This window comes from Oreochromis niloticus, linkage group LG1, assembly GCF_001858045.2.
Source record: "Oreochromis niloticus isolate F11D_XX linkage group LG1, O_niloticus_UMD_NMBU, whole genome shotgun sequence".
NCBI lineage: Eukaryota > Metazoa > Chordata > Actinopteri > Cichliformes > Cichlidae > Oreochromis > Oreochromis niloticus.
The window spans coordinates 22305534-22333044 of NC_031965.2; the positions used below are offsets into that span (position 1 = coordinate 22305534).

The window sequence follows — 27511 nt, forward strand, 5'->3', positions numbered from 1 at the left end:
TAGTTTCCAAGTTTATTCTCCACGTTTCACATTCTGTCTTTTTCTCTCTTTGACCAACAAACTATAATTTTACCACTATTGGCAGTGATTGGTATTCAGATTACAGACTAATCAATGTGATCTTAACCCAACATCATATCTTGAGGCTCTGAGTATATGCCTATGGAAAAATCAACTGCTGTATGCTGTGAGATGTTTCCTGGCTTAAAATAGTTCATTCAACAGCTCATAAAGTGCTGCGAATGCCTGGACTTGCACATTTTCTAAATGTGTTGGGCTTTACCAAAACATCCGGTAAACAATCCAGTTATTGTACACTAAGTCTGTAACAGAACAGAAGAAAAATTGGGGAAGGCTTGGATGGCTTATCATTAAAATATTGTAAGCCAGTAACACTGTGTGTTTTTAAAAGCATACAAAGCCATCTGTATAGCACAGTGGAGGTAGCATGATGCTATGGTCATGTATGGTTTCCAATAGCACAAAAATCACTAATGCACAGAAACTACCAGAGTAATTTTGAAGTTTACAGATCTACTACATATGCTCAGATTCAAGAAAATCCAGCAACACTGGAGGCCCTGTCTGAAGCCCTCATGCAAAAACAACCCAGGAGTTATACAGGAGGAATAAAAAAGAAAAGTAAGGGAATGTCATGAATATCAGTAGAACAGTACAATTAATCTTGTCCTCAGCTTTACTGTTTTATTTATTTGATATACAGAATACAGTGTATAAATATAATCTATATGAATATAAACATTTTACACACACACAAAACACACACATATCATTACAAAACATATCATACAAATAAAATAAAACAAACAAACAATAAAAAAACAATTCATATTCAACTTCTAAGCTCTGTTAATAAAAGAATAAAATATTTGGTGCACACATGAGTCTGCTGTGAGGAATGACACCTGTTATTTTAGCTTTAAGTGACAGGTTATCTTTTTCTCCAACTGTCTGTAGTGTTGCTGCATTTAGCAAGAGACTCCCAGCAGTTAACAGACATTTATGAAACCTGGTTAGCTAGCATTATCCAACATGCTGTTCTGTGGCATACAGTTAAAATAGTTTCTCAAATTATGTTTTGCTATGATGTTTGCCATTTTTAAGATTGTTAGTTGTGGGTTTTTAACTATGTTATTTTTTTGCATCATATGATTAGAACATGAGTAAGAAGGGCACACATTATAATAGAGATCTCATCCAAATACACTCCACAGCACTCCTAATAGACAAAAATACATTAAATATAAACCAGCACAAAAGTCACAGTAGGCATTTTGTCTGTTCACTGGTGTTGTGGTACTTTTACTTTTCTTCAGTCCCCCTCAAGTCTCCATTTTAACTGCATCTCGACCATTTAATCTCCAATCTATTATTGTGGCATAAAAAGCCAAACTTCATAAAATTGATGTCACTGCACAAATATTTACAGCCCCAACAATATATTTCACTACTACATGGTTGTTCTATCCTGTGCATTTATGAGGAATAACCTTTCAGACGTGGCTTAATGAGGGTGCTGAAAACTATAAATCCGTGCAGATATTACTTCTGGAAAAACAATTTAATAAGACCACAGTCATCCTGAATTCCCATCCTGAGATAAGCGCAGGCAATTCCAAGTTTACAATCATGTTGCCCAACTCTGACATATCACTGCGACAGATCACATCCATATTCTGAAACTGGTGAGAGCAATTACACACACACACAGTGGCAATGGGTGGGGAAGCAGTCATGTGATCAATTGCAGGGAAGATAACAATTTGTTTCATTCAGTAGCGCCCATTTGTGAACTAACCGCTGTGCTTGGAAACCAGTCTCCAGGGCCATTACATAATGGGCTAAGCTGTAGTTAGCCATAAAACTGTCGAGTGGTTACACATCACAACGATGCCAGGCCAAAGAGCTGCACACAGCTTTTAACCGCTACAATAGCAGAGCATATTGTAAGCCAGTAACACTATGTGTTTTAAAAAGTGATGACAGAGTATTAAAACTCAAGGTATGATGTGTTTGGGGAAAGTGCGTCCACCTGCTTGTAATTAAATTGATGCTAATAATAGGAATGCAGAGTAAGTCACAACAAAAAAAACTTGGAGAATAAAAGCCAAGAAACACTACAGTAAAGATTCAGAAATCTAACAAACTAGTCAAATGATAGCCAAACAAATGCAAATAAATATATATCTTTTGTATGAGCAAACCAGATTCAGCCAAAGGAAACGCAGCACCTGAAAAATCCAAAGGCAAACACAGCAAAAATCCCAAATGAACAAAATTGTATGATCTACTTTCAGTTTAGAAGTTTGTTTCTGTTTCACGGTTGGGTCTTTGATACAACAGTCTGTTTAACCCTACACCCAAACAATACATAACTGTGCTGCTGCTGGAAGCTGCTGAGGGCGGTTTTGATGTCTAGGACACAGCTTCTTATGACGGAAACCTATACTGATGGTGTGACTCCTAGCCTGGGGGAGGGTCATCTCAGGAGGGGGAAGAGGGAGATGTGGAAAGGGGAGGAGGATTAAAGAGAGGAAATAAAGACATGAGGGGAGAGAAGAAAATTGTCCTGTAGCCTGCAAGCCTTTCAGTCCTGCTGCCTCCAGTAAATGATGTGCCTTAATCTCAATCAGTTTTTTTTAGGATGTCTTTCCACCACCAAAGGGCATATGAGGGTGAGTTGAAAGGAGTCACTTACTTACCCATTATGTTTGAGTTCATAAAAGGTGTTGGGGACAATCCTTCATGGGACACTAATCGACTGTCACTCAAATGATCGCTGTAATGAGGGCTGTCTGCGAAGCCCTGGGGGAAGAGATCAGAATATTAAGCACATTAGTAGGCAACTTTGATAATTGTGTGCTATAGCGAACTCCTAATTAGCAAGACGAGAACATAATTGATGCCAATAAAATCTGCAAGAGAAGCCCAAAAATTTGAAGAGAAAGATGGTTCACATTAATAACACTGGTTCACATTTAAACCCCCAGTATCTGCCATAAAAAATACAAGAACTCTATAGATCTTTTAGTAACCTCTCATAACAAGCCACTATGTGCATTGCTTTTGTTTACATTTTGGTAAATTAAGAAATATCTTGGAGATGTATATATTTTGAAATCATTTTATTTTGACATTTTTGCCATTTTTATTTTGTGATAGTAACCTATTTTATTCAGTGGTTTAGATGAAGGACTTTTGAATGTGAAAATGTTGCCTTATCACAGGTGAACTTGATTGGTGGAAATATTGTCATTCATACAAACAAACCAGCAGCGGGTCACTGATCTTACATAATTTACACCTCATCCACAAAGGGCTAGAGACCGGTCAGTGACCCACTGGAAATTACCATCGTAAGGAAGGCTACACAAAATCGGTCATGAAGAGGATGTTTTAGTAGCTAGCATAAAACTACTAGCTAAGTGGTAGTGAAACTGTAAAAAGTATCAAGTAAATTGGAAAAGTAGAACTTCTGAAGTAAAAATTGTATTACCTCTCAACAAGTAGTTGGCATCCTCCATGTAAATTACATGCACCATTCAAATGCTACTGACCAAAGCAATCACAACAAGGCCTTTGGTCCTGCATCACGTACTTCTTTACGACCAGTTTCACTTAACGACAAGTCACATTTTTCCACTAGCGACCAGTGACTACCAAAAGGCCCCTGTAAGACTGAGGCCTTACTGGTCCTGGGCCATCAGGCTGTTATACTAACCCAAGAGATTTTATCATGTTTTACCATTATTTTATGCACAATAAAATGCATCATGCAAACGTAATTTAAAACCAAACTCTTTAACCCTCTAACGCCAAGTGTGTCATATATGATGCATACTTTTTTTTTCTCGCCTAAAAATAAGTAAACATAAGAAATTGCACAATACATTTTTAAGCAATAAACTGCACATAAATATCGGATGTAGCAAAAATGATACAAAAAAAATTCATATATGGAACTTCATATTTCTTTTCTTGTCTTTTTATTTGATTCAAGTTTCAATAAATGCTCCAGTGTTGTTGTTGGGCAATTATTTCTTAGTTCAGGCTCTACATGGTTAAAACGGCTCTCCAAATTCCACAAACAGGCCACCGACTTTCTCAGTATATGAACTCTGTGCTGCCATCTTAAACCCAACAACTTTGTGCTGGGTTCTTTCTCAAAGAATAAGAAAGAACAAACCACTCTTTACCTTAAATTTATCTATAGTTCTATCAAATCAAAACTTATAAATCCAGTTTCTTAAAGTATTCTGTCTTATTCAGTCGTTTTGTGCAAGTCATAAAAGGTCTGTATACCATTTCATGCTTGCAGATGGTGTTGTTTAATAGAAGAGGAAGAAACACAGAGATGCAATCCGCCACCATTTCCAGGTACCCGCAGCTTAAAAAAATTGCCTTTTTTTCTCCTGCAGCTTAACAGTGCCTTTTCATGACAGTTATCAGCTTCAGGAGCTCAGGTCTAAATATCGGTCACAGTATGGTTTTTGAAAACTTGGGGTCCCATGTAATAAAAGATGCTTCGTTACAGTGCTAATCCTAAGCCCTGTGAAAATCTTCCTGTGCTCCAGTAAAATACATCTTCCCAAACTACCTTAACTCCCAGGGACCAAGCAGCAGTGGGCTTGCATTTGTATGGAGCTATTTTCACCAACTCATACCCATTGCATTCAACATACAGTTAAAAAAAAAAGAGTAAATCTTATTATCCATCTTTTCTTGTGAGTGGATGGTGATGGAGTAATTTCAAAGGCAGTGGAGTGTTGTGCTGTGTCGAGGGAATCCTCAGAGATTCCCTATTGTGCTCCTGCCAGGCCGCGCTCACTGTTAATCACACCATGAACCGACTCAATAACAACAACAGCCCCGTGAGAAGCTCTAGCACACATACACAGACTTACACATACGGAAAGCATTTCTTCTCATATACACGTAAAAAGCATCAACCTGACCAGTCTTTACAAGGTTGCTGACCAAACGGTAAAATACTGAGCTATGGCCAGCAGACAGTAGAGTGAAACAATGGTTAAACAACAAAAATAGATTCTAATCATAAACATAAACATAAAAGCATATGAAAAGCTCTACTTTTTCCTTCCTTTTTAAAATTTGTGCAAATATCAAGGAGAAGAAAAATCGTGTGGTTTCACAAAGGCTTATGGGTTGAACTATTTCTTGGCTGGGAACACACCAACTTTCAACAGTCTCTGCTTGTTGCCTGGCAAAAACTGCACATGGCCAGAAAACAATCTGACAAAAGCTGATATCAGACCAAATTGTCAGCTCGTTAAAACTGTTTTCATTCTCAGTCTTACTGCATCTACAACAAACAGTTTCCAGGGGAGAGGGGATTTGGTTTTCCCTCGTCGATCACTAGAGACCAATATATCTGCTTGAATCTAGCGTGAGGTTAAGTCACTATGCCAACATACTAGTTTAGCCAGGACTTTAAAAGTGTGGCAAAGAAAAAAACTGTTCAGTAGCCATGCCTCATGGGTGAAGAAAATAAGTGAGCACTGGCAATTTAAAATTTCACTTTACGAGCACTTAGCTTGGCAACAAGTAGCAAATTGCACTTCCACTAATGGCCATTTGAGGCTGGCTTCAAAAACGAGCCAATCCCCACAGACTCTCTGGCTAAAATGCCAAACTTCAGCTATGAAACAAACACGTTTAGAGCCTGATACAAACAAATAAGTTTTAAGGTTTTAAGAATAGTTTCCCCCCTTCGTAACAACTGCAACAAATCCATTTGGATTTTATGAAGACGTGAAGTTAATGAAGACATTATAATGTCCAACATCTGAAATCACTGATCTGGACCTCTCACCAACACCTGCCTTGTTGGCGTCTTTTTAATCGAATTAAAAAGGCAAACAATAAGGCCAGCTGTGAGGTACAGCATGTCCAACAAGTTTATGCTCGAGTTTTGCTGAATGAAATTCTACTTTGTTTTTGTTTGTAAGTTATATGATTGCAAGCTGCATCCATAAACAACTCAAGGAGGGGCCAGTGGATGATGACAGGACTACATCCATCTTTTATATACATTCTATGACTGACAGTAGTGTAAATCCTGCCCATGATGCTGACTGGGAATTTGTTGCTTACTCGACTGACTATTCCACTGAAAACTTGCAGTTTTATGTCCAACCACCTGATGAATGAGTCATCTCAGGGAGCGGATGGATTTAAAGGTCTGCAGCCAAGGCAAACCTGACACGAAATTTAATGTAAAATTGCAATTTTTTGTTGTTAAAATACACAACATGTTACTAAACTTTAGAGCAATGTCCCCCTGTTTTCACCCTTAAAGGTGAAAAGATATCTTTAACATACAGTGTTGTACAAACCTTTGCATTCAACTCCATATATATATATATATATACATATATATGTGTATATGTATATATACATATATATGTATATATACATATACACATATATATGTATATATACATATACACATATATATGTATATATACATATACACATATATATGTATATATACATATATATGTATATATACATATACACATATATATGTATATATACACATATACACATATATATGTATATATACATATATATGTGTATATGTATATACACATATATATGTATATATACATATACACATATATATGTATATATACATATACACATATATATGTATATATACATATACACATATATATGTATATATACATATACACATATATATGTATATATACATATACACATATATATGTATATATACATATACACATATATATGTATATATACATATACACATATATATATATACATATACACATATATATATATACATATACACATATATATATATACATATACACATATATATATATATATATATATATATATATACATATATATAGATATAGATATATATATATAAATATATGTGTGTGTGTATATGTATATACATATATATGTATAGATATATATATATATATATCTACACATAGGTAGATAGACAGATAGATAGATAGATCGATAGATAGATAGATAGATAGATCGATAGATAGAGTGAGTTATATATTTATATATATTTGACTCTACACAGGAAAGTTAACCAAAAATATCGAACTGAAAAGCACTTCCTTTCAGTTTTATAATTGCAAAGCAGGAAAAGACCAGCAGGGTCAGTCAGCAGGGCAGGAAAAAGAAGTAGGAGGTTAACGGTCAATCCAAGCTTAGTGCATGTTTCTACATGCGTCTGCGTGTTCACACTGGGACTGTTAGATCATCAATCAAAGGTCCCTCATCATTCCCAAACACTGGTGGCCTACATCCATCCAAGACACTAACACACGCTGTCATTGTGCCACAGGGCCACGTTAGCACTGCTGGCTAAATAACTGTCAGATCACTGTGGCAGCGTACAGGCCGGAGCTCATGCCTCATTCCCCAGTCGCTCGCCACAGCTTTTAAAGAGTCATCTCTTCCGCACTCTGTGTTGCATCCCAGGTGAACGTGTAGCTGCATGTGGCAGCTTGGGAAGTAATGATATGGTCATGATGGATGCGTGTGGGGTCGAGTATCAAGTTGGGGCAGGGCACTAGGGAAGTGGGGGTTGTTGTGCGGTGGCGGTGGGCACAGCCCTGCCTGTCAGACCGCCAGCCTACAGCCACAGCTGCCCAGGATACATCGAATGGCTGGGAGCCAAGGTCAGCACGCCAGGGCTCGGGACTGTTCACAGTCGACTGGTCACACACTCGTAGCAGCAGCTCAAACAAGCTCAGGGACAACACTGAATTCCCTTTGTAACACACTGAAAGATGAAGCACTCAGAATTTCTTCCAAGAGCGTTGGACAGATACTGTGAACAGAGAAAAACTGGGAAATCTTAGAAAGTAAGTCTTGTTTTTAATGTAGTTATTTGATACTAATTTAATAAGTTATATAAATTACACTGAATCAAATCTCCAAAGTTTCACCTGAGATAAAAACAATCCAAGAGTCTGTTCTACTGTTCTGTCTCTGCCTAAAAAAATTAAGGAAAAAGGGGAAAACAGCAAGATTTCTGCAGTTCAATTTAAAAATCTCATCTTCTGTAAAGATGCAGAAACATATAAATGATGGTTTAATTGCAAATAGGTTTTTAAAAGTTTATCTTAGTGGAACGGCTTCTATAAATTGCCTATGCAAATGTCAGGCTCTTGCTGGGATAGGTGATTCAGTAAATGGAACTCAGTAAACAGATGTATTTGAATTATATTATCCAGAAATCTCAGTCTTTACAAAATATCTTTCACTAGATGGTTTGTAAATGCAAAGTTGGCATTTACAAAAATCAGAGTTACTCTAACTTTTACTGCCACCACCTGATTTTAATATTGCCGTATTTTGGTTATGGCCTGTACTTAGTGCTCAGGTTCAAGAAAAGACATTGGCAAGTTAGTAACTCACATCATCACAACAATACTCCCTTAATAATGCTTATAATTAATGATTACAATTAGGTTAAATTAGCCAAGATTATTCACTTTGTATCTCTCTTGTGTGCAAATTTATAATAAGTCGAGAAACATGGCTAGAAAATTGATTACAAGAAACCTAAGACAGATTAGTCCTAAATGGAAAAAAGGATTTGAAACAAACAAATGTTCCATTTATGAAAATAACAATGTTAATATTTAGCCTGTCTACACATTTGCATCATACATCATATCCATTTCCACTGCAGGTGCCTCATTATTTTAAAGCTTTCATTTAGGTAAATTTAAGCAAAACACTACGTTAATGAATCATTATTTAGCTGTTATCGATTACAAAGCACATGAACACTATGGCTTCTTCAGTCAGTTCAGTACTGCCAAACACAGTCATTTATTTAGTAGTGCTGGGGTTATTACTTCAGCCATGCTGTGTTTAGACTTTAGTTGTTGTGGTTTCCTTTGCCTGCCTGGCCAAGAACAGTGTTAAGGTTTACCTACAAACAGCCCACCATTACTGAGACTCCTGTAGTGACTTCTGGTCAGCGCTTGTGGTCGGGGCTGCTGTTTAAAATGTAAATTAAAGCAGTGTTCTTGTAGCTATGCCGTGCAACAAGCGCATATATCATGACATGAAGAGATTTTGCTGTGATATTAATATTTTGTGCAGTTATGCCTCAAAGTGGACTCTTATGCTCTGCCTCTGTATTTTTATTCTTTCATTCTACTACAGTAGTTTTGCATGATTTAAAGTTTAAAATAATCCTTTAATTTTTCTTTGCTGCACATCATCCATTGTCTGAAACAAGCTTTTTTAGTTCAACACTTTTTAAGCCAACGTTGTGCTGCACCTTGTTAACATAAAGTTTCAACAGCAGCCTTTGGTGCCTGAGATGACTATAATATGGTACAGTCACTCAACAGTAAAAACAAAAGCAACCTCCTTGTGACTACGACAAATCGGTGGTTGCTCGGTGACCGCACTGAATGCTTACTGCTGTCGGAGATCGACTGCAAGTAGTTGCAGTTGCCCAGGTCTTGCACATGCAACACCCTTAACCTCTGAGTGACCACTTTTGATCACAAGGTGATTGCACAATTCGTAGCAACGTGTCTCCAAAAAGTCATGGTCTGATTGGACTGACCGCAATCACTCACAGATGAGTGAAGCTTTATAAGTAACCGCTGTCTAATTTATAAACATAGACGGACTGCCAGCACACTGTAATCAATCTTAGTCAGTCTGTGCCAGTGAGCTTAAGTCATCTGCAATGAATCTCTTTGCAATGGGGACTCAACTCAACTGGTTGACAACTGGTTGAAAGGTTATATTCTCTATTCTATATGAGGTTCTAACGGGACCAGAAGTGGTTAATAATTGAATCTCTTTTTAATGTGAATTTCTGGGAATATAGACAGCAAAGATTTGCAACAGCAGGCAACAGTCTTGTCAAGTCTTGATGTACCAAAATCAATGAAAGACACCAACAGACACCTATTGTCCCTCACCATTTGTTTATACACCACACCACTCTGTATTTAATCATTAGTTGTTCTTAATCTCTGGCTCTCTTCCACAGTGTGTCTTTTGTTCTATTTCCCTGCCCTCACGCCCAAACGGTTGAAGCAGATGACTGCCCCTCCCTGAGCCTGGTTCTTCTGGAGGTTTCTTCCTGTTAAACGGGAGTTTTTCCTTCCCACTGTCGCCAAGTGCTTGGTCTGAGGGGGTCGTCTGATGGTTGGGGTTTTCTCTGTATCACTGTAGGGCCACTGTTGTTGTAATTTAGTGCTATATAAAACTTAATTGAAACGGTCGCAGACCAGGTCTTTGTCTCAGTGCAATCATATCAAAAGTAATGAGATTGAAGTCCATTGCACATGTTCAAAATCATTTTTGTCAATGTATGCAGTGTAAGCAGTATCAACTGCAAGAGATTAACTGTACATACTGTATGCTGACTTCCCTATATGGAACTTCAGCTATGTTTAATATGAGATATTATTCTTTCAGCTGACGCCATTAGGGGTCGCCACAGCAGATCATCTGCCTCCACATCATCCTATTCCTAGCATCCTCATCTGTCACACCAACCCTCTGCATGTCCTCCTTCACTACATTCATGAACATCCTCTGCGGTCTTCTTCTTTTCTTCTTTTCATATTCAGGACCCTTTGCCCAATATATCCACTATCCCTCCTCTGCACATGCCCGTAACATCTCAACCTTGACTCTCTAACTTTGTCTCCAAACCTATGACATATGATTTATGAAACACAGAAGAAAGCTACCAGGAAACCAAAGGAATATTTACAAACCTTATAATTTCTCTGCACCGATGATGTATTTATTATTTTCTTTAGTCTTTGGTTTTGTGAAAATTCTTGTTCTTTGTGTTCAATTCAGTTCTTTCCTTTTATTTATCTATTTTAAATAATAATAATTTAAAAAAAACATTTTTTAAATATGCAGCTTTTCTTTAAATCTAATTAGGTCACCTTTCAGATGATCAACAATGTTTGTGAGCAGACATCAAAACTATGTGAACTGTAAAAACAAAAATCTCAAAATGTATTATTCATTGAAAAACCTGAAACCGTCTGGACAGATTACTATTGAGGTTTACAAGAAATGCCGCTTCTTTCCTAAACCAGCATATGTGGGATATAATATTCTATAGGGTATATAAATCAAATCTGTAAGGTGCATACGCAGCTGTGTGTGAGTGTTGACATGCACGCCTTATGGAGGTGCAAACAGCTGTCTGCTGGCTGATGGTGTGCCTTGTAATGTCAGAATCACTCATTTATATGCACCTGGAGCAAAGATATCTCAAGCGTCTCAGTCTTATAATTCAAATCAAGCTGCCTATGTTACCATAGCCTGTAGATGTTCATTCGGGAAGGGCACAGAGAAATAAACAAGGTAACGCAGCTCGAGTGGCTCTGACATTTAACTGAATTCTAATAGAAAGTGACAGGAGATTGACATTAAATGAAATTCATACAGGGCATCTAGAACAACCAATGTGTGAGGGACAAACAAACGGGGAGAGCTGTTCACACTTGCTCACACAAACAGTGAGATGTTCTCACTTAAACAAAGAGATACAGTTTCACATGGAAATGAACATGCACACATCTTGTTCATTATTTTACAAATGAACTGCACTTGAGAATATTTTGAAGATAAGCTTTACAGTGGATTAGGTAATCACAAATAAAGCTACATGACTATCAAATTTTTAATTCTATGACATATCATGTTAATTTACACTCCTTAAAGGGACAAATTTAAGCAATTTCTCATTTCTACACAGGTCTGAGATCATAGGCTAAATTGTATAATAAAATAATATAAGTACTGAACCAACTGTGCATTGTTTTCTGTAAATATCTTCGAAAATACAGCCATAAATAAGATGATACTTTAATTTTTGCTGATATAAGACAGAGACAGGTCCACCATTTACCATGATTTAAAAAAGGACTAACATTAAACATTTACATTTACAGACAGGCTGATTGGCCTGTGGAGATGACCACAAACCATATTTCCCTCCAGTACTGCTTCACTCTATTGTCTTGTTTTCATGGAGAATAAAGTTTTTAAATGTACGACAAAAACCACCTGCTTATTCTGAAGCTCAGTTTTCTGACTGAATTAGTTGATCAACAGATAAAAACCTCCCAACTATTTTGGTGACAGATTAACCGTTGGAGTTTTACATTCTCAAATTAGATGATTTTGCCTGTATTTCTCTGTTTTATATGATTTAAAAGTGAATATATTTTGTTCAATTAACCAATAAATGGAGAAACATAAACCCACATTTAACTTAACGTGCTGATATTTTCACTACTCTCAGTATTGATGTTAGACACTCAAACTGCTGATTTAGTTTTGAAAAACAGTGAAGTGATATGTTTTTTTAATGTTTCATTTATATCTTTAATTTAGTCATCCTTTTTCTGACAGCGATTTAATTATTTTATCAATCCCTTTATCAAGGTCATATTTTTTTATTGAAAAAGACCTTGCCTTTCATTGTGGAAATGAATAACGAGCACCATTCAAATATAGCCTGTACTGAAATATTTTTAAAACTAAAGAGAACCTCAAGAATAACACCAGATTCCAGTGTTTTCTAAGTGGTATCCGTTATCCATCGGCCCTGAAAACCTTTGCTGGTCCCGTCTGTCACACATCATAGGTCCCACAGCAAGAATGATTCTGGGTTAAGGTCTTTGTTATAGTAAGTGTTAAACGATGTGCTGCAGAGCAGAAAGGTCACTCAGGAGCATTATCGTGTGGGTCATCTTACCCGTGAGGACTCATAAGAAGGACTGGACTCATAGGAAGGACTGGACTCGCCACCTGGGGTCCAAGATGCTTGGGTGGTCCGCTCATCCATACCTGTCAGAAACAGAGAGCACAACTCAGTCAGAAAGTCACGATTACCCTCACAGTTCAGTGTACCCGTACCACATGTACCCGTGTCTTCACTCAAACAACACCGCTTTATTTAGTGTCCCTGTGGTTGTGTTTAACACGACATCATCTGTTTATAACTTCCTGTATATAATGACTCGTGTGTTTATATTTGCTTTTGTAATAGCTGCCATAGCTAGAACAGTGGAAACGTGTGGAAAATATATGATTCTTTTTTTAACATTAAAGGCTTTGATTTCTTTCAAATTTGCTGGCAAATTTTTTCATAATTGCAAATCTGTTTTTGAAAATTTCCAGACAATTCAAATATTTCACATCTATAAACCAGATGTTTGTTTGGATATACTTTTAAACAACAGCATGGCTAACACAAAGATTTAGACTATGATAACTTCATTTAAAGTTGTTATTATTTGTTATGACCATTTGAATTTAAATTGGCACAACCAAAGCAAAACACATAATTTACTCAAGCATAACTTAAGATCTATAAATGTTTTAGTTTTAACAAAATTTATTTTGTAAGTAGTAAAAGACAGGCACGAGAACAGTCTGTGTTTGTAAATCTGTGTTTGTTCAATTTGTATTTCTAATTCTTTATCGTTATTGGAACTCTTATTGGAATCCATAATGAATCAGATTACATTAGAATATGTTTTACAGATAAAGGAAAGAGTTCAGGTGTGACCTAATAATATATCCAACTAATCTTACTATAACAAATTAAATTTCTGTGTCTTTTTCTCCTGTGAATTCCTTCTACAAGATTGGGACTTAATGAACCAAATTTGGCACATAGGTACATCACACAGATATAACTTTTATCCATGTCACATGATGCCATCAAGTTGCCTGGCAACCACCTACCAGGACTAAAATGACCCATGTTCACCGTTCATGCACTTACACCTTATAAAAGCATTATAGCAGTATAATTTTCATTTCACAACAATAATATCGTATTTAGCAAATATCGAATGTAACCATTTTTCACATTTTCAAATTACGATGTTTAAATCATTAACAACATACAGTATATCATCTGACAATTAAATACATTATGGTATATATACAATATATAATATAGTATGACTCCTATATTTACCTATTTATTTGTCTAAACAAATCTGCAACCCATATTTTTTAAATTTTCTCAACGTGATTAAGTTGACCAGTTTGCTAACAGCACAAACAGAACAACAATACAGTAGCATGGACATATAAATGTCCCCAGTCTGTGATTCATTTTAATCGATAAATTAGCTTTTGCCCCTTAAAGGTAAAAAAAAGAAAATAAATAATAATAATAACAATAATAATAATAATAATAATAATAAATGCACTTCCCTTTTATTCTGGTTTTTCCAGCTTAAAATGTTTCCTGTGATTTTTTTTTCTTTTTTAATTTTTATTGTAAAAGAAATATATCTGAGTTTTGGGTGGTTGGCTGAATAAAACAAGATATTTGCATTTTCTAATATACAACTCAGGAAAAAAATCTGGTGGAAAATAATTCACAGATTTACTGATGACAGTAATTACTGAAATTAGTTCTGAGTTGCAACACTTAATGGCCGCCAAAAAACATCTTCAGCCAGCAGCTTTGCATATAACAATAACCACAAATGAGCAAAAAAAGAAAAAAACTTAATAACCTGGGTGGGTCACATAAACAGACTCTTGTCTTGCTTACAAGTTGGAAATGCTATTTAATTACAGGTGCAAGCCTTTGGTCTGATTAACACTCAGACTGCCATGACAGCAGTGTGATTTTTACAACAAAACAAAAAGAAAAGTGACTAACTGATATTTTTAAATGTGACACAAATATATTTTTCCTTCAAATTCTCCTCATGTACCACAAAGCAACCAGAAACTTGGTAATCCGATGTATGGCAGGCTAAACAGCTGAGCACTGAAACGTGATAAAACTCATTTTCTAAATTAAAGAAAACCTGAATGTTTTGAAACTCAAACTGATAAACAAATAAAATCAATAATGCCAACCAATCTGCAAAGCTAGAGCATCTGGCACAGCTTGAAAAACACAATATCTGATTTTTACAATCTAATTTATGTGATATAGTCAGTAACAAATATTTGATGCCTGGATTGAACATTATTGTGCTCCTGTAATAGCCAAAGTCACCACAAAGAAAACATAACTGCAACGCGGGTAAAGCATCAATATTCTCGAAGTTATTGATTGTCCCTGTTGTAATAATATCTGTCCCAGTAAAATGCAATCCCATTTGTTCATTTCCAACTTCAAATAAAGAATATCAGATTTTATAAATATTGGGTATGCTCAGAAAAAATAATAATACAACAAACAAAAAAAAACTTTTTTTTTTTTTTTACACTTTAACAGGTTTGACAATTTAACAGATGATATGCAGCAAAGTTGGTCTAATAATCAAAAACGCAGAATTTTTCCAAGTGAAACTAACAACTTCAATAAAAAGTAAAAGTTAATTATGCACAGTTAAAAACAAACCTATAATCACTGATCAAAACGTGTTTGGTGGTGGTCCTCTGATTCACCAACATCTAAATACAGCTCTGCAGCCCTACATATAATGTTCAGTTTCACCTAATGAGGTTCAGTGCAGCTTACCAGGAACTTTTTATGCGTCACTAAAGCCAATAATCACAAACAAAGCCCTTTGGTGTTACTGAAAATGGATGAGGATGTGGAACGATGATTACGAGATATGGAAAAAAATACCCAATCTGAAATGATACTGCACTTAGATTTTTTTTTTTTTGAATTTTTAGTGTCATTACTCCAATTTCACCCTCCATTCTGCCAAGAACTTCTTAGTCAGAAACTTGTTTGTCTAATTATACATTTAACCAGAAAGTCAGTGACATTTCTGTAACCAGAAATCACGCACCAGTGAGCAGCACAACAGATAAGTTTCATCCTGACAGACATGGTGCTTTGCTGCAGTAGATTCATTTCCTCTTCTTCAGTGGACCAACTATAAAGTTAATTTGACTCGCTTTTGTGATTTGTCAGTTTTGTCATCCACATTTAAGGCCGTGATATTTGTGTTACTAATTGAACTACTAGTGTTGGTAGTGTGATGACACGATGGTGACATGCTGTCGCCCAGCTGAGGCCTTTTACACTCTGAATGTAACAATGGTCAGTGTTTGCAGTCTGGGCCACTGGTTGTCATCTTGTCTGATTACCATCTCCAAAAGGGCTCTAGGGTCCCCTCTCTTCTCGGTGCACAGACAGCCACCACAATTAGATTACTCACTGATACAAGAGGATAAAGGAAACACACAAATACACTGGCTGTAATGTAAGCATAATGAAACATGGAGAATCGGTGCTATCCCACCAGTAGTACTTAGTGCCAAGGATCATTATAAAATACTCCAAATAATATTCTTCTGTACACAAATTCATAAAACCAAGTGCAGTGTACTAAAGAAGCACCAAAAACTATCATCCACCTCTGGGCCTTTTTAGCCCCTTAAGCTCAACGGACACTTCCACACAATCCGACCAATTACCTTCCTGCCTCAAGTTCACATTCAGCATTTTTTTAAGGAATATTTGGTCTCTGAGTGCTTCTCAGGGTGTTTTCCACTATGTTAGACTAGAAGTTCTTTACACTGATAGAAAAGGGAGTTTAACTGGTCCACCCGACTTGAGATCAAAGTGGGCTGTATGTGGCCCGCAGTGTCCAATGACTTTGACGTCCCTGCATTAGACTGAGCTCAATTTCTTGCTGTTCTATGACTTTAAGACTGCTCCACCTCATCCGATTTTTGTTCTCCAGCTTAACTGACTAGCAAATTTGTAGGAACATCCCTAATATTCAGTATGTAGTGCATCAAACCATTATCAACAACATGTTTTGAGTAGAAACGCTAGGTGAAAAAGCGAGCAGTGTGGTTGTAGTGGTTGTGGTTGTAATAACATGCTGACTCCTCCTTTCTTACCATCTCTATGGCATCATTCATGAACAGCTTGCACCAAACCTAGATTCAGTTAAAAGCCATCCAACAAAATTACTTGTGCACTTTTTGTACAAATGAAAAGATTTGAGCATTAAGTTCAATATTACTGATGCAAGAAAATCCAACAAGGCTGTGAAAGTGTCTGCTCAGCAAACTGCAGGGAAAAAATAGCCAAGCATTACAGTTTGTATTTACAATTTCACTACTAGTGACACTTGCTGAGATAGGAATCTATATCATCTTACTCACTTGAAGACTGAATACTTTCCATCACTCGAAAACAGTTGGCAGCACAACCACACGCCAAATGTTATGCATTTATTTTACAAAAAAGAGCATTCGGTCCTGGTAGTATTTGAAATACACTATCTGACTGGATAGCATAATACATGAGGCCCAGAATACATAAATTGCTCCTATGGGCAAAGACAGGGACACATTTTGTATACAGTGGTCCCTCGCTATAACGTGTTTACACACACACATATATATATATATATATATACATATACATATACATACATATATACATATACATATACATACATATATACATATACATATATACATACATATATACATATACATATATACATATATATATATATATATACATATACATATATACATATATATATATATATACATATATATATATATATATATATGTGTGTGTGTGTGTGTGTGTGTGTGTGTTACCAGTCATTTGAGAAACCTGAAGAGCTGTATAATAAGTTTGAAACTGTTATGCATATACTTTCTCATACATTCTCATATCGGGTTCTCAGTTTTGGACCTTTGGGCTATATCTATCTCCATGTGTGCATCATGGCGCTACATGAAAAGCGTTGGTAGAGGAACTGAAAAAAAATCTAAATAAAGATGGAAAAAGGCTGCAGTAAAACTGATGGCCAACTAATAATGAGTTGCAGCTACTATATGGAAGTACAGAACTGTACTAAACTGCAGGATTACAATTTGCAAAAGAACATGAAAAGAAGCTTGATGAATACTGGGTGTATAATCTTTGTCTACATGAGGCCAACATAAATCTGTTTGACTCAGATGAGGTGTGTGGCATGAAAGTGGCCCAGACGACCACAGTAAATGATATGCAAACAGTAACACACAAAAAGGAGTGTGATGACTTGTGGTCTCTGTATTTGTTGACTTGTATTTTATTTTTTGTACAGGTTTGTAATAAAATCTTCTATATAACAAAACACTAGCTAGAAACATTACTTCCTGTCTCCAGACACCAGGTACTAGAGACTAGAGGAATCTCCCATAACTGCCCAAAGGCGGGACAGACAAGATTCTGAAGAAGATCTGGCCAGGTACACTCAAAAAACCAGAGCAACACAAACATATCTCGAGCATATCTTCAGATATTGGTGCAACACTATCATCCCACTATCCCAGTAATAAAAAGGTCGACTAACACTCATTATGCTTCTACCATGGGGCTTTTAATGCAGTAAATTAGGGCTGTGGATCATTTGATAATCAGATCCATTTTCCAAAGGGATGTATTCACTTCTGGCAAATAGTACAGCATGATATAGTTTCCATGTCTGTTAGAGTAATGCTAGGGTTCACGTAGGTCCGAGTGACGTAAATTTCTACATCGCAAAGATGATGAGTGTGAGGCTCCTTGCAGACGTCCACATGCCTGCCAATTTTTTTGTGACCACACAGACTTGTCCATGAAGACACTACTCCACGATACACAAGTACACATGGGCCCCTCAGGGAGAAGGTTTTTGGGCTTGATGTCTAATTAACGGTTTCTTGTATAAATGATCTTAGAGCAGCACAGTCAAAACTATGACTGTGCCAAATGTTTTCACGCAAATGACAATAATGTGAAATAGCAACTGCAATCAGACAAATCAAACTGATTCCAACAGGGATACACAGGGTTAACATCAATCCTCCATTATTCCATATAAGCTACACTTACACCACACCTTTTTTTTTACCACAATCTTTTGCACTAGCTACAAACACTGGCTACAAAACAAACATGTCCATGATTACAGATAGAAACAGTGAATTTCACAGAGAACCTTTGGTGCATAATAACAAAGTACAAAGAAAAAAAAAAACATTCACTAAAAAAAATAATCCACAATTGCCACTACGTCCACAGCCACTGTTTTCTATAGCTTTAAACGGTTTTAACACAAATGAAGGCCAGACATGTTTAAAAAAATGGGTTTACTAATATTGAGTCAAGCAGTTCAAAAACCCTACAAACACGCGGTTTCCTGACATAATCGACAATCTCAAACTCCATATTTCAACAAATTTAAATTAAGACCTGTTAGCCCAAAATTTTAGGGATGCATCTAATTGGGACAGAAATGTTGATAATATGAGGTGCGATCAAGAAGTGTCACCTGTGTGCCGGCGCAAGATAGCACAAAGACATGAAGCACAGTTCAGGCTGTTTGCTCTAAATTAATTATCATTAATTTATTATTCTTGACTATCAAGAAAAACAAACGGCACACTCGTGGATGTGCTCCTGAACTCACTTGCCACTTTTGTTCATTGACACTGACAATTCTTTAACTGAAACATGCTCATTTGTAGATGGACACACAGGTTTCATCACCAGTGACGATCCTCCACAGTTTGAAAGAGAAGTTTAGGATTGTTCTCTGCACAAGTTCAAGGGTGTGTGCAGAAATCACAGAGCACACAGTGCAAGTGTTCATAGCGGGACATGCAGGAAGGAAAAATAAAAGTGGGGCTGAAAATGGTCAAGAGATGCACGTGAAGATAATCTTAAAGGGAGAGATTGGGTAAACTCAAATCAGATACGGTTTTTGAGTTTCATGATCTGGTTTCCAGAACATTTTGATTACACCTCATAACATTCTCCCTTTCTTGCAGGGAAAGATTACTTTTCTCTAGAACTTCTGCTCTACATCACACTGTCCTGATTCATTTGGCCAGAAAAATATTAACCACTGCAAATGTCTTATTTGGCATCTATATTAGATATGAGAGGAGCTGGAGCTTATTCATAAGGTGCAAGTCTGTCTATCACAGGGCCAACACAAAAAGACAGACAAGCTTTCACACTCATATTCACACAAACAGCCAATTCAGAATCACCACTTCACCCAACACACGTCTTTGGGCTGCGGCAGAAAGCCAGGGTACATGAAATGAACTCACACAGGCACAGGGAGGACAGGGAGACTTGAGCCGGCCGGTGAATTCAAACCTAGAAGCCTTCCTGCGAGGTGACACTACCCTGCAGGGTATCGTTCCTTCATACGGTTGAAGAATTTTAACCGGCATATGCTTACATCCTGCATGTATCTTCTCTGTAATGCATTTCTAAATCGTTGAAACCCATCTTGACTTTACAGGCAAGAGTATTTATTTTTGTTAGGTGACATCAATCTGATAATTAATAACCAAGTCTGATGCACACAAAACTGACCTCAAAGTGAGGCAGCAGCAGTGACGCTCTCTTTGTAGCTACGACTGGCAATGAGACATTTAATTTTGGGATCCGTCTGACTGACAAACCAACCTACAACAGCTGCTGGTCACAGTCAACAAATGTACCACTACATACCCACTAAATGAAAATTACCCATTTCACAGCAGCCCCACTCCACTGAAGAGTCAATGGCCTCATCAGATTTGCATCATCAACACAGCTGGAGGAGAGAAATGATGAATCTCCGTTAGAGCCACTTTGGCTATTTTTTCCAATCCATCTTTCTCTGACACACTTTTGAAGGGTCCTGCATGTCCCACTCTGCCTCAATTATCTGGCTATGCCCAGCTGAGATGCAATAATCCAAACCCTCATTCCCTGCAATTTCCACACTCATGACTGCACACTCACTTGCCTTAAGTTCACAATCACTTATGTAGGTGCTTCTTCCCCTACCTTGAGGATCAGAGAGACATGAGCTCTGGCTGTAGGCTAAAGGGAGGAGGGATTTACCCGCTATAGGTGTCAGTGCTGGAATATTTAAATTAGAACGTATACATGCATACATATGCAAACTAAATTTAGCCTCCTAAAATTACAATCCACAAAGTTGTGCGGGTGCTTGTTTGTTGGAAAAAAGTGGTACAGCTCATACGAGCAGTTTTTGCTACGAAAACACAAAATACTAAAGCAGCCAATTAATTCCCTCTCGCTATTTAGATGTAAGACACTTTTAGTGGCTCATCTTCTCCATGATACTGCAGCGTGATATAGTTTCAGTAGTGAATTCTGCTGAAGTTCCACAGGAAATATTTAAGATGTGACTAAACAAAATACCAAAAATTCAGAAATTTGAAACTAAAAAACAGAAAAGCTAAAAAGCTATGAAAAGCTTTCCAGAGTGCGTCTCTTATAGCAAAATATATCCTGTGACACCAACCCATAAATGCGTGTAGAAATATCATGTAACTCAAAAACACTTGAGTGTAATCTCTCCGTCCTACATCTAATTATTTATCAATCAAGTTATATATCTATATAGATATATAATTTTTTAAAAACACAGTGGATCATTCCATCTCAATTCATCCAATTAAAATAAACCACCTTGACATATTTTGAGTATAATATTAACAAAAAAAGGTGCTCTTTCTAAAATAGTTAATTTAGATTTAGTATATGGTGTCATACCTCAGAAATATCACAGTGAAGTTGATGAAAATGTGGTTTTTTTCTGCATATTCTAGCTTTAATTTCTGTGAAACCACTCATCTCATTTTGACTGTTTTAAAGAACTTTATATGGCTTGTATATGAGAAATATAAGTCTCCTACCTGCAAAGTTATGGTTTCCCCAATTCTGCTATCAGAGATCAGACAAACAAATATATTAAGGACTTCAAGCATCCACTGATCTAAGATAACCTGAGCCACACTCCAGCGAGTCCACATTCACAGAGCCACAGCACCAGCCCTACCTTTATATTGAGAAACCTAATGATAGTAGGGACTTGATTTGTTTTGCATAATTCCTTTTAAGAAGTTGATCTGTCCCCTGGATTTTTATTTCTTTTTCAGGCGAATCTGAGATGCAGTCAGGTGTAATGAATTTGAAGAACTGACATGGAATTACCCCCATTACAAACTGATATTTTATTTTTAGAAACAAAAACGGTTATTTAACAGCAAACAAAGATGTATTGCAAATTAAAGAACAAAAACATTTGAAGTGTTACCATAAAACAATAATTAGAGTTATTATAGTTCAAATTTAAAACTATGTGTGGAAAAACTATTTAATTATCTAACACAAAAAGTAAAACCTAGACTGAAGGGGGGGAAAAAAGAACTGAAACAAAGCTGCCTATTTATAAATCTGTACCTAGATAGAAATAAGCAAAAGGAGCCATTAATGCATGTGTTTAGGATGACGTCAAACTGTAATACCTAATCTGAGCTCTTTAAATCTGCTCTAAACATAGTTCATGTCATAATAATAAAAAAAATCTGCAGATAGTATGTTTCTCACAAAATATTACATTTACAAATTGCAAATAAAATCTACAAAACATCTTGTAATTACACAGTCACCCCCACATAGTTTTTATCATTTTTGATTTTAACCAACAGCCCAGGTGTATACTTAGTTCAGTTTTGAAGGAAAAACATGGTTACCAGAAGACACACACCGGTGCCAATGAGCTTTGAGCTGTAACTTACAATTCTCCACAGAAAAAGCACCAGGCTGACCACAGTGTTCTTAAGAGCACCTTCCTACAATAAACCACAACAGCACATAGTTATGCCTTACAGTGCACTGCATGGACAACACCGATGTTTAGTCATCCTAGTAAAATGCCTGTTTTGCAGATAAATCAACATTAAAGAAACCTGTTTCATTTTTTGTCATCAGCTTGCTGCAGCAATGACAAAACAACTCGGCTGCTGAAAACATCCACAATTAGAGAAACGTTCACTGAGGTTTCCACCTGTGTAATCTGACACAATCAAGTGAAAAAGCTCTGCAATCCATTTCCTGTCTGGCACTCCTGTAACTTGTTTCAAATCTGCTCTGACTTTTCAGGGCACAGATAGTAGTGGTGGCAGCATGCTCAGATTTATTATTTTTATAAAGGTATACCTAAAACATTGTCACATGAAAACCTTCAAAAATATCGACAACGCTGTTGTCAATGTGAAACTTTGTGTTATTATTACATTAAATGAACATATGCGTGGGAAGCTTACCAGAAAGGTGCGACTATTTGTAAATCCTCAGAGCAATTTCACTAGAATTTCTTACCATTTGTTTTACTGAAGAGACCACACATACACACACGCTCACACACACACATACACACACACACACACACACACACACAGCATCATCGTTACTTGAATGATTAGGTATTATAAAAGTCAGCCCCGCAGTTCATGTGTGACAGCTCTGTTCTTGTGTCTTTGTCATTTCTCCTCAGTGTGTCTCTTTCGTTTCGCAGATAACCGACGACAACGAGGCTTTGTGGATGCACACAAGACATGCTTTCACAACACATAAAGCTCGATTGTTGACTTTCTCTAGTGGCACATCAGACAATAGATGTGCTTCGGATTCATGTCCTGTAGCATTTATAGATATAGGAAGCGATCCAGAAGCAGAAAAGCTTAACTCTAGTTATTACGACCAAACCATCTACTAACCTAACCCAAACAGACCAGAAATTCTTGGAAAACACACTTAAATGTATGCGTATATTTGAGGGGCAATCATCAATATGCTCCTGTAATCTTGCTCAATAAGAAAATGTCACACAATCCCATTAGGGATATTAACAGCATTTTCCTGAAGGAAACCTTACAGCAAATCCTTAACCACAAGCTGACAAAAGAACTGCCTAATTTCTGCATCTGACAATGTGATAAAAAAAATGAATAACACTCACATTAGATCAATAAAACATTTACACCCGTCTGTGTCCTAAACCAAGCTTTGTTCTACATCTTTACTACAGCACTGCACTACAATTCCAGGTGGAGGGCTCATGTTTCAAGCACCAGATGTGAAAAGCACACACACACACAGAGGAGAGAGAAGAATCACATGCAAGGCTGAAAACTAAGACAGTTTTCCTCCAGTCTCCATTTATATAAATAAGTCCAAACAGAACTCAAACAAATCAGAAGCGGGTAAACAACCGATCTTCAAGTGCAGAATTATGAGTCATGCAAGCAGGGATAAAGAGAGACTACGTATCAGAGGGTTTACAGGGACAGGTCTCAGGGACCAGGTCCTACCTGATGCACTGAACTGACTGCTTCCAAGTGTGGTAGGCCTATTTTTCCCTCCGCTTACAGGTGGAGAGAACATCTGAAAGGAGAAACACAGAAATGCATACTTACAATTAGAGCAACTCAGATGTGCAAAAGCAACCATTCACATCATCCAGTGCCATGATACTAGATTAAGGTTAGCCTGTGAAATCATATTACTCAACATACTAACAGGAATTGATCAATGAGTCATTATTAAGCCTATTTAATCATCACACCTCTTGGAGCTGCATGGCAAAGCGTTAAAAAACAAACAAAAAAAACCTACCGCACTAAAGTCCAGCAGGTCACTTAGTTCCTTGTCAGTTCCGAGAGCGGCAATCCGCTGCTGGGGGTTCATCCTGGCGATCTAGAAAGCTGGAGAAGACAAAGTCCATCAGATTACATCTTTGCTGGTTTATTGAGCAGAGGGGACTAGTACCACATGAAATGACTGCCGCGGGAGGTATTTGTTATGGATGAAGAATAAAGACCATCACTGTGAAGTAAAGTTGACTATGGCTTTAACCTTCATGCGGCAAACACGGACAGAGCGGGCGTATAATCACTGATGAAAGTGTGCAGAAATGTTTCTCTTTACTTGTTTTCTCTCACTGTGCTGATTAAGAGAGATGAAACCGTTAGTAGGAGCGCTCTGAATGGATGGCTCTGCTTGTTAAAGCCAGGACCTGCAGCATCGCGTTAGAGCGCCGACAACGTGTCTCTGTTATCGCTCCGAGACGTTTAAACGACCCTCTGCCCGGGCTGTCACTAACCGTGTTAATGTCAGTGGTCTGTGCGGCTTATTTTCCACGTATAACAATGGTTATCGCCTGCTGTTAGCGGAGGCACCTAACGTCGCTTAGCTAAGCAGCTAACGCTAGCTGCAGTCCCTAGTTCATATGGGTTGAAAATAGCTAGCGAGCTGCAGGCAGCTGCAGCGTTTTTAGTCCGTGTAGACAGCAGTACGGAGAAGACAATGCCCTCCGATAGACCGAAACGTAAATTACAGACTGCTTCAAGACAGGCAACACAGATAAACAAATATTGTAAATGATAATCTCAATTTCCAGCTCCGGAATACAAAATGCAGTGATGGTCTTTCTCAACTCCCAACTTCTTTCACGGGTCCGAAAGCTTTTTGGCAAACTCCTTCTGATATATTACCTGTTTTCCGATTAAAATCCCGACTAGGGTGATCTGGTGAAGAGTCGTTTTCTGAAAAGACGCCTCAAAACAGCGAAATGTGGGTTTAAACAGCAATAACTGGGGGAATATCCTCTATATATATCAGTTACGAGTTTCCCTTAGGCAGACATTTTTTGCTTTGCAAAAGCCTCAGCACCACGATGACATTGGTTACTGTATCCCTCCGCCGAGCTCAGTGACATGATGGTCCCACACAGGGGGAGATGCTGCGGGAGTCAGCGCGAGCTGCTGTCCTGGGTCACGCTGATGCACGACAGGTTTATCTGTGCGTTATTATCACTGACGGCTAATGCGAGAGGTTTTAGCAGACTGTGGAGTAACACTGTTCCTCAAAATGCAGAAATAAGGACAATGAAATGATGGGAGTCTGTTTTCCCAGTTTAAATGCGTTTTATTAAAGATTCGTCATAATTGCAATATTCTCCCTCGTTATACAGTATACAGTTTAAAGTCTGTTGTCTCTGTTTGTTTGAAAATTTACATTTAAGGATGGATGGCTTACCTACTGCAAATCAACTGTATCAAACTGTACAAATAACCTGAACCTGAACCTTTTATCTTTATCTTTCCTGCATAAATGTAATACAAACTACAGCATCCCACACGTCCAGATTCTAAAAAAAAACGTTAATGTTCACTGTATGTAAGACAGATATGGTCATTTTATTTGTTATAAATTTGTGAGAGAGTCTAAACCAGTGATTAAAGTAAATCACCAGCAGAGTGGATCCTGTATTATCTGGGTTGTGTGTTAAATGATACCTTTATTTAAAATCTGTTTACCCCAGTTTTTAGTTTCTAAGTAAAGTATGCCCCTGTCCTAAAGTCACTGTATTCTTCAAAGAGCAGCACTGCTGAGGTTTTTCCTCAAAATTTAGCTTTAATCAAGTTCTCATTTACAGATGTTTTAGAGGACGTCACTCCGTTGTTTCTCAGTTACGCTACAGATATATGTTTTGTTAATGCAATTAGATACTTTTGGGTCTGCTTGTCTTTCACAGATTGGATAACCAGATCAAAAGGTGTGTGTGTGTGTCTCTGATATGGTTCTTTCCAAGAGAGAGAGTAGAAGTTGACTTTTGTTTGATTTCTGAAAACTGTGACAATTGTTGTGTAAAAGGTCCTTTATGTAACCTAATTATGCCAAAGCAGTACATGTTCTTAAAAGTATTACTCCTTAAACTTCTTGTATATTCTATATGTCTGAAATGATAAAAAAAAAAAAAAAAAAAATCTTTCACTGGAATAACTTTTAGGAGTTTGGAAACCATACATTAGTTTTAAAAGACATGTGGCTGCTACATTAAAGGAAATAATTCCAGACTATTGACACATGACCAATAACAGTAATATTAGCCGTGTTCCTGTGAATTCTTTTCCAATGATCATCATGATGTAAAAAACTGGCAGCCCTGTTCTGAACAGCAGTCTGGGACTTTGGGACAGTTCCTTAGACCTTCATTCCTTTTAATGGACATCAGGGGACGACTCCTGTCGTTGCAACATAGCTTCAGTTTGTGTAGAAGTCAGGGCTAAAACGGCCCCAGGGTTTCTTGCTCTGTGACCTGTGAAAGACTTTTCCTAATGGGTTTATGGGCTTAGTCACAGTTTCAGATCACAGTCAACAAAACATGAAGCCAGTTTTGTAAATTGTGGTCATTCTAACAATTAGAAAGAAAGATTATCCAGGGTATGTAGGATATACTCAACACAAGGCTTCGTGGTTGGACTTTACCAACTATCTTGGTGGCTCTGTCCACATATGAGGTGGGCCGGCATTGTTCATCTTGATGCTTGGGCTCGTTGATTACTTCTCCAATCACTTGATGGTAGCACACTCCAATCAGGGCTGTTTGTGTTTTCATGTTGAATTTGCAGCAAATTTTGACAGATGAATGATCATATTTATTATTTAGAACAAGAAAGAGCAGCAACCGTCAAAATAAATAAAGGAGTGAAACAAAACTGGGGCAAGCTACAAGAGAAAACAAGTACAAAACAGAGGTCTGGTCTCTTCTAGATGTTTCCAGTTGTATAGGCAATTGAGTTTAAACTCTGAGATAATTTTGTAAGTGGGACCTGATGGGCACCGATTCTCTGTCACGCTTGAAAAAGCGGT

General features: G+C 37.2%; 1 protein-coding gene across 6 annotated transcripts in view; it reads right to left on the reverse strand.

Moving 5' to 3' along the window:
- Window positions 1-25560, reverse strand: part of tcf12 (transcription factor 12) — an 83308-nt gene extending 57748 nt beyond the window's left edge. For 2 of the 6 annotated variants that reach the window (XM_003442264.5, XM_019358771.2), the window contains exons 1-5: window positions 25351-25555; window positions 24473-24561; window positions 24169-24241; window positions 12806-12897; window positions 2724-2826 (exon numbers count right to left, since the gene is read on the reverse strand). In XM_003442264.5, the coding sequence (XP_003442312.1) occupies window positions 2724-2826; window positions 12806-12897; window positions 24169-24241; window positions 24473-24544 (340 nt within the window). In that variant the 5' untranslated portion in view covers window positions 24545-24561; window positions 25351-25555. Of the gene's footprint in view, window positions 1-2723; window positions 2827-12805; window positions 12898-24168; window positions 24242-24472; window positions 24562-24959; window positions 25287-25350 lie in introns of those variants that run through there. The other 4 variants (XR_003219729.1, XM_019358773.2, XM_005467071.4 and 1 more) reach the window with 4 other exon arrangements.
- Between the last annotated feature and the right edge of the window lie 1951 nt (window positions 25561-27511).